At 34.1% G+C, this 13,981-nt stretch overlaps 1 protein-coding gene across 1 annotated transcript; it reads left to right on the forward strand.

Annotated features, from left to right (window-relative positions):
- Positions 1–5,093: 5,093 nt before the first annotated feature.
- Positions 5,094–6,079, forward strand: LOC122803297 (olfactory receptor 2AT4-like). Its single transcript, XM_044072868.1, has one exon. The coding sequence runs from the start codon at positions 5,094–5,096 to the stop codon at positions 6,045–6,047; it is 954 nt and encodes a 317-aa protein (XP_043928803.1). The 3' UTR covers positions 6,048–6,079.
- The last annotated feature ends 7,902 nt before the right edge of the window (positions 6,080–13,981 follow it).

Below are 13,981 nucleotides of genomic sequence, written 5' to 3' on the forward strand. Positions count from 1 at the left end.
GAACATCCTGGAGTAGAACCCTTTTCCTCTTTCCAAGGAGGGAACCTCCTGTATGGTTCCTTGTGTTTACAAGTCTTAAATTACTTGAGGGAAAAAGGTGGATCTGGTCCTTTGGGGGTTGTGGAATCCCCATGAAGGGAGGAATGGTTTTCCAAGTCATGTAGTAACCTCCTTGTACAATAGACAGGACCCATTTGTCTGGTAATGCTTGTCCATTTTGAAAGGAAACGAGAAAGACACTGGGAAAGAGGGATTTCTGAGAAAGTTTCCAGGTAGCCAGAGACTACCAGGCTTGTCTGAAAAGTGGCCTTTTGAGCAGAGGATGGCTGAGCTCTAGGAGAAGTCTGCCTGTGTGTGCCCTTCTTGTGTTGTTGGGAAGGTGCACAGTTCTTCTTCCTTAAAAAAGTAGGCTTAGAAGGGTAGTTCTTATGGAATCTAGGAACCATGGGAAACAAAAATATGTTTAAGCTCCTGAAGGTCTTTTCCTTTCTCTTGAAGGGATTTAAACAGGGCTGCAGCATTACAACCAAATAGAGCAGTATTGTCCAGTGGTGCATCCATAGGTTTTGCTTTGAAATCCTCAGGCATAGGCTGAAACCTTAGCCAGGAATATCTCCTGAGGACAGAACCAGATGCTGCTGATCTTGCAGAAACCTCAGCAGCATCATAACACCATTTTATGGAATGCCTGGTAACCTGGGATGAAACTGCCAAAAGGGAAGAGAGCTAGGATTTTGCTGCAGAGTCTTGGGGATCTGTCAGCAATTTATGGGCCTGAAAAAGTAGGGCTAGAACATACTTAAACATGTGTATGATAATTACTTGCCCTAAAAGCCAGAGGAGAAGAAGAGGTATAGACCATTTTCCCAATTCTGCCCATCATTTTACTGTCCTTATCTGAGGACAGGAGGAAGGAGAGGAAGGCCTGTCCTAGGCTGGGATGGAAGGGCCAATGTAGGCCTAGGCTCTGGATCTGACGATGACAAAACCAAAGTGGAAGGGGGAGGAGAGGTACTATGAGAAACATTTGAATGAGAAAGCCATGGTTCCCCCTTACCGTCCATAATGGACTTCTGTAATACTTCTGTGTAAGTGCTGAAGGAACTCTCCCTAGAAGATTCTAAATCAGTTCCCACTGAAGGAGGAGGACCAGACACTGTATGTACGTCTGGGCCTTCACTGGCCTCAAGAGGGATGTCTAGGATCTGAGGTGCAGCTGAAGATTCAGGCCTTACGATTTTCACCTTTTTCTTTGAGGGGGGTCACCTGGAGTACCTTCCGTACCTAGTTCTAGTCCCTTTAGTCTCTGTTTTTTAAAATATATATTAAGGGCGGACAGATGACTGTGGAGTGTTTTAGGCACAAACACCTGACAGATGGCACAGGCCTTTTAGTCCTGATTGGAAACCAGACAGAAAAGACACTGGTCATGGTTGTCTTTGTATGGAATTTGTCTTCCACAGTGGCACTTGCCTTTCTTGGGTGACATTGAACTCTAACAAGCATGCAGTAGCAAAAGCAAAATAAAAGTTTTCCCCAACAGGGCACTTATCTGAATTGTAGAAAACTTTTGGCGATAAGATGAATGGTGGAATCTGTCATTCAGATTGTCGGCAGATAAGTTCTGAGGATGGTTCATGCTGAAATCAGTTTTATGGCCACCAGTGCCTGTTTTATGTGTAACATCGGATGTACCTTGCAGTAGCTTAAGTCTTTGGTATACTGTCCAGACGTTCGGGTCACCTAGGTGGGGATCTCCCTCATGTTCTGAATACTGCAGCATAGGAATAGAAAGACATCTAATATGATCATCATGCAAATTGGACTAACCACATGCAGTTTTAATTAGCCTTGGGGCTCATTGCACATACACTGTAAACAGTATTGGCTTGGCTGCAATCATGTACTTGGCATTTTTGAATTCTTGGTCATATATTGGTAAAGAAAAACTAGAAAATAAAACATGAAAATAAAAATACAAAATGAAAATTTCATTTGTGTCAAGGTGATGCAATGTAAAGTGAAACAGAAATAGAAACATTTAAAAAATAAATGCATGCATAAAATATTATGAGACATATGTAATTAGTGAAATTAAATGTAATGCCAAAGTGCCTTCATTATTTTCAGACACCACATGGGTAAATCTCTGAACTACTGAAGTTTTATAGATTATTTCTGCAGAACAGTATAAAGTTAGATTCATGTACATTCTGCTATCTACTGATTGTATTGTTTACATTATTTCATTTTTTTCTTTACTGTAAAGTAAAAGATATATATACTGCAGTATTCATTTACAGTTGTGCTGCTCTTATATGTTTTCAGCTATATCGATGAGTTGTGCTTCATTTGCCTGTTATTGTTTAGCACTCAAAGTTGCACAGAAAAGTATTACAAAAATGAATGTAGTCCTTACTGCAGGTATCTGATTGCTTTGTTCAATTTTTCCCAGGCTGAGTCACATTTTCTGATGTTTGATTGCTGTTTTAAACTATAAAGAACATCTATTTAAATTTGAATCTACACTCTAAATACTTACTGCAAGTTGTTATCTTGTTGTAAAAACTGTCATGAAAGTGTATTATATAAATAAAAAAATGCTTTCCTGATAGGCTCTTTATTATAATATGTTTTCATTTCAATCACTGCATTAATTATTTGGTTTGATACGGAGCTTTTCTTGCTGGAACACCACTGAAAATGGACCTTTGTCAGCTCAGTCAGCCTATCTCAATTAACCAAGATAGAAAGATAGAAAGATAGGTAGTTAGACAAACCCCATTAGCAGATATTAATGACTAGTAAGAGCTTGTCAGCTCACCATTTCCCTACCTCCTTGGCCAGATCATATTTTTTGTTTTATCATATATATTAAAAGGAATTATCTTTGTGATAGAAGTAGGCAATATGTCTGCTCTCTGACCAGTGGTGGGAAAATGGAGAGGTGATAAAAAGTGCAGTTGATCAGCAAAAAAGTATAGCAGAGGAAGATCTCGCTTTCAGTTTCATGATGCAAAAACGTCAGAGTTAATTATATAAGTAGGGTTTATTTGTTTTCAGAAGTCTTTTAGTGATATGCTCATCATGTCGCATGCATGAGGATGGAAAAAGCAATTTTATGCACCAAAGAAATACTCCTTCTCAAGTGTGAGATTAAATTAAGTAACCCCTCTCTTTCCAATAAATTGCTAGTCTTGTGCTATGCATTAATATTCCACATGGTTTCATCTATGTCAAACTTCTCCACTCTCGTTGAACTTCCATTCATCACGAAACTCTGACAAGCTAACTAGTTATATTCTACAGGACTTTATAACCTAACCTTGCCTAGATATAGAAAAGCAAATGTGCTACTTTACCTTGATATTTTAATGGCAGGCATACCTCTCAACCTCTAAGAGCAAGAAATCTGGACAAAGCCACATGAAAAGGAAGGACAAAGGGCCAAAAATACGGACAATTTTTAAATATTGTTCTTTCAAATTTAGAAAGTTGATAGAATAACACATATTGCATTAGAATGAATTTTCTGAAAAGTACAAAGTCTAAAACTCAAATGTCTGTCATTATTTTCTGATTTCAATTCTCAAAGATTTGCCAGAAAATTAAAATTTTATGAGGAACAGACCAAAGACATGAGGCAAAAAATCTGGACAGCCTGTGAAAATCTGGACAGTTGAGAGGAATGAAGTCTTTGGAAAAAGATGGCATTAGAGTTACTCAAATGCCTCACATTAGCATTCCATATGTCTTTTAACCTTGTTTTGTATATTATATCACTAGAATATTGCCAATAAGTGAATCAATAAGTGATTTTTTTAAGATGTATTTGATTTTCTATATCTATTTATATCCGTTAGTTTTAGAACTTGGTACTGCTTAGTTGGAAATCAAGCCCTTAGTGCAGCCTGAGCCCTTAACTCACATCCTTCTTGTAACCCCCTTACATCTTTTATTAACAAGAAAGAAAACCTGTTAAGGCAAATTTGTTCATATGGATCATTTCATGATACCCCTATATTACATTTTAATGTAACTTGAAATGCTTATATTTGTTTCCTGATCATGTGTTATTAAAAAAAATCATTACCTTCCACTTGTTCATGATCGGTCAGTGTCTGGCCTTAATATACTTTTTTTTCATACCTGCTAGTAAACTAGCCATCATTGTTTTCTATTTGACCAAATCTATCCCAGCTCTCATTTGCTGCTTTTTAACCCTGTCCCTATAATAAACCCCACTGTATCATATTAACTACTGCAGCCTAAAGTATAACCTCCAGCATTGAGTTGTTTGCATGCAGAAACTTCACTTAATTGCTGGGATGCAAAACTGCCTTACATTTAAAGCTGAAAGATGTGAAGCTTCAGTTAAAATATTAGTCAAAAAAAAAAAAAAACACAGAAAGGCCTACATTTTACATTTTCAAAAACATTTAAAATCATTTTGGCCTAACAGTGAGTTAATTATAATGCCTTTCTCTCTCTCTCTCTCTCTCTCTCTCTCTTTTGAGAGGAAAATACAGACAGATATAACAGATCTGTTAGATTATATCGAGCTAAAAGTATAAGCATTACCAATTTTATTTAAAGTAATGTAAACATTATAGCTCCAAACTTAACAAAAGAAAGTGACAATTCTCATAATAACTTTTGTGATTTCATATACAGATAAGGGAAAATGTACAAGTCATTTAGTTTCCAGCTACATATTAACAATGAAGGTTTTGTGAATTCTGTTAATAGGTTAGTACTAAACTAACTGCTCTCGTGAGCCATTTTAAGCCTAGCCAATTATCCCTTGTAAGACTCAAACCCTGCACTTTGTGTTTGCAAGGCAAACACCTTAATCATTAGACCACCTTCCCAATCCCTTATACAGAAATACCTTTTGTAGTTGTAAGGATATGAAATGACATAAATGATTTTGAATTATTGACAGTATTTCATATAACTATTAAATGTTTCACAGTGATACAACTGTACGTGCATGTTTCCACAAAATAAGTACATTTTATTAATTCATTTTGCTACTTTAAATGGTATTTACATTCTTTATTTCTAATTTCAGGTACTAAATCTAAAGCACTATGTTGATGTGTAACAAGAGCAGTCCTGAAGTCACTGAGTTTATTCTTCTTGGATTTCCATACTTGTATGGTTATCAGCCTGTACTATTTGTTGTATTCTTACTGATTTACATCATAATACTGACAGGAAATACTGCCATTCTTACTGCAGTTGTAATGTACACGAAGTTACACAAACCCATGTACTTCTTTCTCTGTAACCTGGCTGTGTTAGACTTAACATTTACAACTGTAACAATTCCCAGAATGCTTACATTATTCCTGTTTAATGCTAACACTATTTCCTTCACTGCTTGTTTCATACAGATGTTCTTTTTGCACAGCCTGGGAAATTATGAAAGCTTTCTTCTTATGATCATGTCATATGATCGCTACATAGCCATTTGTGACCCTTTACATTATACATCTATTATGAACAAAAGATTTAACATTCAAATAACTGTAAATTGTCTTGTTATAGCTTGTTTAGTGGTTTTATCAATTTCTGTTTTTACTGCACAATTTCCCTTTAATGGGTTAAACAAGATAAGTCACTACTTCTGTGATCACTATTTCATTTCCAGATTAATATGTGCAGACACAACTCCAATTACCATTTGGGCAATGTGTTTAGTTGTCATTTGTGTGTTCATACCCTTTTCCCTTGTTGTATTCTCATATATCAACATTCTCAAAACAGTGTTGAAAGTTAGTTCTGCAGCAGGACGTTGGAAGACATTTTCTACTTGCAGCTCCCATTTAATAGTTGTGGTGATATACTATGCATCGATTGTTATTAGCTATTCCTTAATCACACTGGGCAGTGATTATGATGATATTCATGCTTTGGGCACTATTTTCTTCTCTGTTTTAGCTCCTGCTCTTAACCCACCAATTTATGCACTGAGAAACAAAGATGTACAAGAAGCTTTTAAAACGTTGATTAAATTAAGGAGTTCTGTTCCAGAAATTTGACTATATCTGATTTTGTATTATGAATAGTTTCAGATTCATAGGGAGGATTATTACAAAGTATATTTATAAGTGCATGGCAAAACCTTATAAAATACTTTACTAAGAAAATCATTCTCTGAGTGTGTGACTAAGCTACATTTTCAACAACAGAGACTACTCAAAAGGGGAATAGGGGCAGAAGTATCAGAAGGAGGAAGGATATTTTTTTTAATCTAGCATGGCCCATAACCTTGAGAAAGGATTTTATTCTATACCATGTTTTTGTATATCACTGAGGACAAGGGCATTTTCAAAACATCTGAGAGGGCCATATCTACTTAAGTGGTGGAGGAGATGATACCTGCAACAACAAGTGGTAGACGTGAGAAATATTCTTCAACAGTGGTGGTTAAACGAGTGTATAAAAAGCAACAATAAGCGCATACCTTGACAACTTTCTCCATACTAAATTTACTAGATTGTGTATTTTATAAAATATAATCCAGCCTAAAACTTTGCAGGTTAAATTGTTATTCAAAAGCTTAGCAAATGGAGACTGTGTTCACCTTACACTTTATACATCCCTAATCTGGCCCACTGTAGAGTATAATTTTGCTTTTTATGATTATAGCCTTATTCAGATAACTTTATTAAAGTCACTGCAGCAGAGATATACTAAACATATACTTTGAAAATATTGACAAATACAGAGTAATTGCAGTGTCTTAATGTATACAGTGTTGCATATGGACTATTATGTGATAAGTTGTACATAGCCTTTAATGTCTATAAATCTGAACTACCTTATGTTATCATGGATTGGCAGACACGATCCATTGGAAGAGAAGTAAGAAGCCAATCAACTAAGATGTACTAAGAGTTTAACAAAACAAAGAAAAGGGGCAAGTTTATAACTCAGTCATAACCTTGATTATGGAACAAGCGTCACTATGCATTAAAGGTAGAAAAATTCTAGATGATTTTACATTATAATTGGAGTCAGCAATAGAATTGAAGAAGTTTAGCTATAACTTAAAACCTAAGCTATAAATTGATATAACCTGCTCTAGACTGGGACCTGCTACCTAGAACCACTTGCCTACAGATATATGAGAAATCTAGAAACCATTAAAAGCTTCAAAGATGGACTTAAAGAACATCACTTTACTGAACGTACCTACAAGTGCTACCATGATAATGTTTAGGTAACTTACCATCCCATATCATGAATGATAGAATACATTTAAGAAGCTTTTCTCAACCTTTTAATGTGGGATCTTGTATGCATATATCTGACATGCATGCAGGAGTTTATTTGTTATGTATGTATTATATGTATGACTGAACTGTATTTTAAGAATATCTTAGCTTGCATTTTACACACACACACACACACACACACACACACACACACACACACACACACACACACACACACACGTGTTTTTCTTTTCTCAATGCACTCTTACCATTATGTTCTGAATTTTGTTATGTATTCATTTTATAAATATTATTGGAACTAATGGAGGAAAATCCAATTATTCTAATTGATCTTGTCAAATTATTGATCAGTGTGCAGGGGGATTCTTGTAAACTGACCCTTTTCCAAAAAATTCTGTCTAAAAGATTAAAATAGGAATGTGTGACAATCTGATTGCTACTTAATGTTGTCTAATTTATTGAGTTTCCTTATGAGCATGTTTGTTCAGTAGACTTGATGAAATAGGGTTTTCACTTCCTCCTGTGTACCTTGTACTACATATTTTTACCTATATAGTAATGTTTCTAATCCTTTATGTGTCAGCAGTGAAATATTTCTTATTCCTTTAAATTATCATGTAAAGCAGTAAACATCAATGTATTTTCATATTATTTTCATATTATTCTATACTTTTTTTTTTCCCTATTTTTCCACACCTTATTCAATAACTCACAACACATTTTTGTATGTCATTTTAATATAATATCTACCATTGTTTACAGGTGAAATGTTGATCCCATAAATTTTGCACTGTCTTCTTTCCATCTTTTATTATCAAGTAAACACCCATGTCATTTTTTGATACCTTTCTCATCATTAAATATAGTTTTATTTTCCCAGTTTCAAAAAAATAATGCAACATAATCCTTAATTTAAAGATTTTATGGCTGATATTGTAACAGTACTAATAATTCAGAACAGTCAAGTTAATCGATTTCTGTAACTAAAAAAAAACACTTCTGAAGTTGATGTGAGTTTCAGAAACCAGAAAATTGCCTAAGGAATTATAATGTTTTTGGTGATTTTAACTTTAGATTTCATTACATTTTTACAAATTTCCAAACTTCTCTAAAAATTAAACTTGAGTAATATTTTAACAAGATTGCATACTTTGCTGCAAACAAACCCAATCAAATCAGTCAATATATCATACCAGAAGCACTAAAAGAGTTAGAACTACCCTTATCATTTTATACACACCTAACTGATCATAGCACAAAAAAATAGTCATTCAGCCTGCCCAACTCTTAGTACAATTGTTCAAAATTAATTTTTTTTCCTCATGGCTTTCACTGAAAATGGGTTATTGCCCATTTAGACTATCCTGATAAACAACTGTCAATAAAGAAAAATAAAAAAATGAATAAATGACAATTTAAATCCCCAAATAGTCACTAAATTAATGGTCCCATTACATTTCAATAGTTCAAACAAGCCTTCCCTCTCTCTCTTTTGCTCTTTCATACCACTGGGCACATATACTACATCTACACATGTTATCCCTGTTTGAAGTCTGAAGTCAAACGAAAAACAAACTAGGTGAAAAGTTACAAATAAAACCAAGAAAAGCTCTAGGGAATAACTCCAAACACTAAAGTAAAACAATTGTTTAATGAAGCGCTTTTCATCACCTACTATGAGGTAACTTCTTCAGATACTTTACAAATGAATGAAAACAGTTATATAACAACACTGATCACATGATCAACATAAAAGTCGTATCAATACATCACAAAATAGTGCTGAAATAAAACTTTTTGAAAATCACTTAAAATACTGAGTTGCATAAAAACTATTTGTTCCTATATTATTACAAATAAAATGAGTTACATTTAAATTTTATCACCCACCTATGTTGTTAAAACTTAATAAAATTGTTCTTCACATTTTCTAAGCATCTTTTTTCAAACATTTTTAAAAATGTGGACTTTATTTGAGGCACCAACCAATAGTAATGTAAAAAGCTAGTTGGAGTAAAGTTTATTTTATTGTGTATCAAACTAAATAGTAGAAAAAATGTGTTTGTGTATGACTAAAAACCTTATCTGTCCAAACTTTTGAGTTTGAGAAGACAGGCTATATTACAATGCTCATTTAAACCAGGTTCAACAAAGGCATTAGATCTTATTTGCCATGACAATTCACATTCTTCAAGTAATAAGTTTAAAGGGCCACCTCGGATATTGCACTATATTTGATCTATTGCCCTAAATTTGAATATGTGGCCTACATGTGACATACTATGTTTAACCAGTGCGTTGTCTATTTTGTTAGTGGCTAAAGCATAAGTATGTTCATGAATCCTGTCTCGAAGCCGATGCTCCATTTTACCTATGTAGAATGCTTTACATAGTGAGCATGTAGCTACATATACAACCAGTTTAGAGTTACAATTCAACTTGCACTTTGTTTGATATTTTCTATCATTGATGATAAATGTGACACCTGTAGTAATAAATTTACGCATGTTGCAACACCCACAAGTAAACATACCCACTTTTCTACAAGGATATTTTTGTTTATGTGACTCAAGAATACTCTTTAAGTTCTTTTCTCTCCTAAAAATAATTTTAGGGATGTTGCTGAGTTTACTTAATAGAGTTTTTTCAAGTTTGAAAAGTTCCCAGTTTTTATACAGTATAAATCTGATGAGTACTGTCAGTACTAAATGTAGTAATAAAACTACATTCAAATCTCATAACTCTGCTGTTACTTGTTGACTCATTATGTTTCAGGTCTAATAAATTTTCAACAGGAGGGCTAGAGTTAAGTAGGTTTGTTTCGCCCAAGTATTCACTTCCACACAAAATCGGGGTGATTGCTCCATTTTCTCTTTTCAAGTGGACTTCCCTATGTAATGTTTCAATCAGATCTAAAGGGTAGCCTTTTTGTTGAAACATTTTTTCAAGTACCTTGCACTCTTCCACAAAGTCACTATCAAGAGATACCATCCGGGCAGCTCTAATCATTTGGCCCTTGATTATAGCCCATTTTTGAGTTAAAGGATGTGAACTTGTAAAGTGTAAAAATGAATTACAATATGTATTTTTTCTGTATATTTTCGAAATGTATCTGTTATTGGCAACATCCTTAACTAAATTGACAGCTAAGTAGTCAATGCTAAATACCTGAAAATTAAATGTAAATTTAAGAAAACTAGTTGAGCTATTGAGGTAATTTAAGAAATTACTCGCTGATTCAAAATTACCATGAAACATAATAAATATGTCGTCGAGAAAACGTATGTAGTACATAATGTTGGACATCTGTTCGGCATTATTAAAAACATGATGTTTTTCCCAATACACCATAATGGTGTTAGCAAAGCTTGCACCGCAAGGGGAGCCCATTGCTACACTGCACTTCTGCAAAGATAATTCGTTTTGGAAAGAAAAATAGTTATTAGTAAGAATGATGTCTAAAAGGGTTGTCACTAAATAAATTTCTTGACTAGAAACTCCTTTACTAATTAGGAATAATTTGACCCATTCTATGCCGTCTAAATGTGGAATAGACGTATAGAGGTCTATTACGTCAATAGTAAGGAAGTTGATGTCTTTGTCATAAGGAAAATCATTAATGTTTTTTAAAAATGCACACGAGTCTTTACATACTTGTGGCTCAGTTGTCAAGTACTTTTTTAATATATTATTGATGACTTTAGCACAAGAATATGTGATCGAATTACGGCCATCAATTAATGGTCTAAAAGGTGGATTAAACACATTCTTGTGAATTTTAGGAACTGCAAACATGACAGGAATTTTTGGCCAAATCATAGTCATATAGTTGTACAAATTGACATCAATATAACCCTCTATAAACAAGTCACTAATGTAACCTTTTATTCCGTTATAAGCAACGTTGACTTTGTTTATAGTGACTTTGTCATAAGCGTCGTTGTCTAATACAGCATGTACTCTATTTACGTAGTCTGCCAAGTCAAAGATAGCCAAACCCCCACCTTTATCTGGTTTAATGGCTCTCATGTTGCGTGATTTGAAAATATTTAGTAATGCAGTTTCATCATGTGTAATATTTGTTGTATGCGGACAATTATAAAACAGTCTATTGTGGTTGTTTACAAAATATCTCAAATCCGACTCAGTAACAGTTTCAAACAAGTTCAAAACAGGATGTAAGGGAGGATTATACTCGCTAACCACTCTGAAAGAATGGTTTGTATTGTCAAAATTATCGAACAAAATGTTCAAATTCAATTTTCTCACAAAGAGTTTCAAATCCTTTACTGTTTGAACAATGTCCAACTGTCGACTGGGCACGAAGGTGTTCCCCTTCACCAAAAGTTCCACTAAAACTGGATCAATTTCAATACAAGAATAGTTGAAGATATGGAAGTCACCTGTTTTATTTTTCACAACGGCAATACCTTGTTGCGAACCAAGTGTTATCTCCTGCGTCAGTTGTTCGTACGCTGTTTGTTTTTTTTGTTGTTAGCCATTATTAAATTTCTTGGGAATAGCACCAGAATGGTTGCCATTGTGAAAGTTAGAGTTAGTTACTTGGTTGTTGTTGATGGAATTAACTGGTTGATAATTACTCGTGTTCTTACTGTTAGTACGGAGCCGATCACTCCGTCTAACTTGACTCTGTTCAGGTACAGGACTACAGCCCATAGCTGCTGTAGTAGGATTAGAAACATTGGAATCATTGCTAGTATAGTTAGAGTCATTACTTAAAGCATTAACACCATTGCTACTTAATGTTGCTACACCAACTTGGGCCATAGAAGGTTTAGGATACGCTAGACCGTTATCGTATGCTATACAGTCTCTATTCATTTTCTTAGTTTTGTTAGCTCTAAGTCTATCCAGTAGCTGGTCAATGCTAACAAAACTTCTCTCGTAATCATACTTATATCTAAGGAAGTCAGCGTGTGAAGTGATGGTAGAATTAATTTCAGCTACTTCCTTAGATAAACTAGCTATCTGGATAGCATAATGTTTAAGCATTAGTTCCATTAACGTGAACCCTTGCTCTCAGACGCTCCATTTGGTTGTATATGTAGATACATGCTCACTATGTAAAGCATTCTACATAGGTAAAATGGAGCGTCGGCTCCGAGACAGGATTTATGAACATACTTATGCTTTAGCCACTAACAAAATAGACAACGCACTGGTTAAACATAGTATGTCACATGTAGGCCACACATTCAAATTTAGGGCAATAGATCAAATACAGTAAAATATCCGAGGCAGCCCTTTAAACTTATTACTTGAAGAATGTGAATTGTCATGGCAAATAAGATCTAACGCCTTTGTTGAACCTGGTTTAAATGAGCATTGTAATATAGCCTGTCTTCTCAAACTCAAAAGTTTGGACAGATAAGGTTTTTAGTCATACACAAACACATTTTTTCTACTGTTTAGTTTGATACACAATAAAATAAACTTTACTCCAACTAGCTTTTTACATTACTATTGGTTGGTGCCTCAAATAAAGTCCACATTTTTAAAAATGTTTGAAAAAAGATGCTTAGAAAATGTGAAGAACAAATTTATTAAGTTTTAACAACATAGGTGGGTGATAAAATTTAAATGTAACTCATTTTATTTGTAATAATATAGGAACAAATAGTTTTTATGCAACTCAGTATTTTAAGTGATTTTCAAAAAGTTTTATTTCAGCACTATTTTGTGATGTATTGATACAACATTTATGTTGATCATGTGATCAGTGTTGTTATATAACTGTTTTCATTCATTTGTAAAGTATGTGAAGAAGTTACCTCATAGTAGGTGACGAAAAACGCTTCATTAAACGGTTGTTTTACTTTAATGTTTGGAGTTATTCCCTAGAGCTTTTCTTGGTTTTATTTGAAGTCTGAAGTCAGTTAGAATTTAGATAAGCGAATTCTCACATGTTCAAATGCTTTTCTGTGCTGTAAATAAAAAAAGAAAAGTGAATGCTCATGTGAGTGAAGATTCTTCCTAATGGAGTTTATGCTGGCAGTCTTTTGAATGGGATTGTGGTACAGCAGGGTAAGAGCATTTCCTCTACCCCTTCTGTTATGTATTCTTGAAGTTTGGATATATAATTAGCAGGGAGTGTAGGTGTGCATGGAGGCTTGACCCCTGCAAAAACAAAAAAATAGAAAGTGATATTTTTTTTTTTTTGAGCATTTGCTCTAAACTGATCTTTGTTCAGGAGTTCGCTCATATGAATGTTTGCTTATTTCATGACACACTCCTGAAGTCACATATGATAAGTCTACCAGGAATTCTTATGAAACTATCTAATAGTTCTATATTTGACTTATACAAACTTGCTATTGCACAGCACAAATTCATCTAAAAAAAAACAAATCACCTAATGACCCCATATAATTTTAACTTGGTGTTTCTGTATATTAGTATAATAATCTAAAATCTAAAAAAGCAGATCAGATCAGCAGCAATTGGATTACAAAAATCTACTACTGTTATGCGTCAAAGCTCATAAGACTATTAACAATTAAATAACAGACAGATGGACAATCATTTCCTTTTCTTGGCAATTATCTTTTGCTCCTTGCCTCAATTTTCTTTTATAAAGCATCTTCCCTATTTTGTTGTGCTTACCCTCATTTATTTCACTAATGTCAACACTTAGTTTGTCAGTTAAAGAATTTTATCTTCTCCCCATTTCATTGGCTGAGCCAATATTAGTTTCAGTAAGATCTTACCCTTCA

This window comes from Protopterus annectens, chromosome 5.part1 (assembly GCF_019279795.1).
Source record: "Protopterus annectens isolate FY-2018-M chromosome 5.part1, PAN1.0, whole genome shotgun sequence".
Lineage (NCBI taxonomy): Eukaryota > Metazoa > Chordata > Ceratodontiformes > Protopteridae > Protopterus > Protopterus annectens.

What these genes read in the sequence shown, in the direction of transcription:
- LOC122803297 (XM_044072868.1), top strand. Translation starts at nt 5,094, where the DNA reads ATGTTGATGTGTAACAAGAGCAGTCCTGAAGTCACTGAGTTTATTCTT.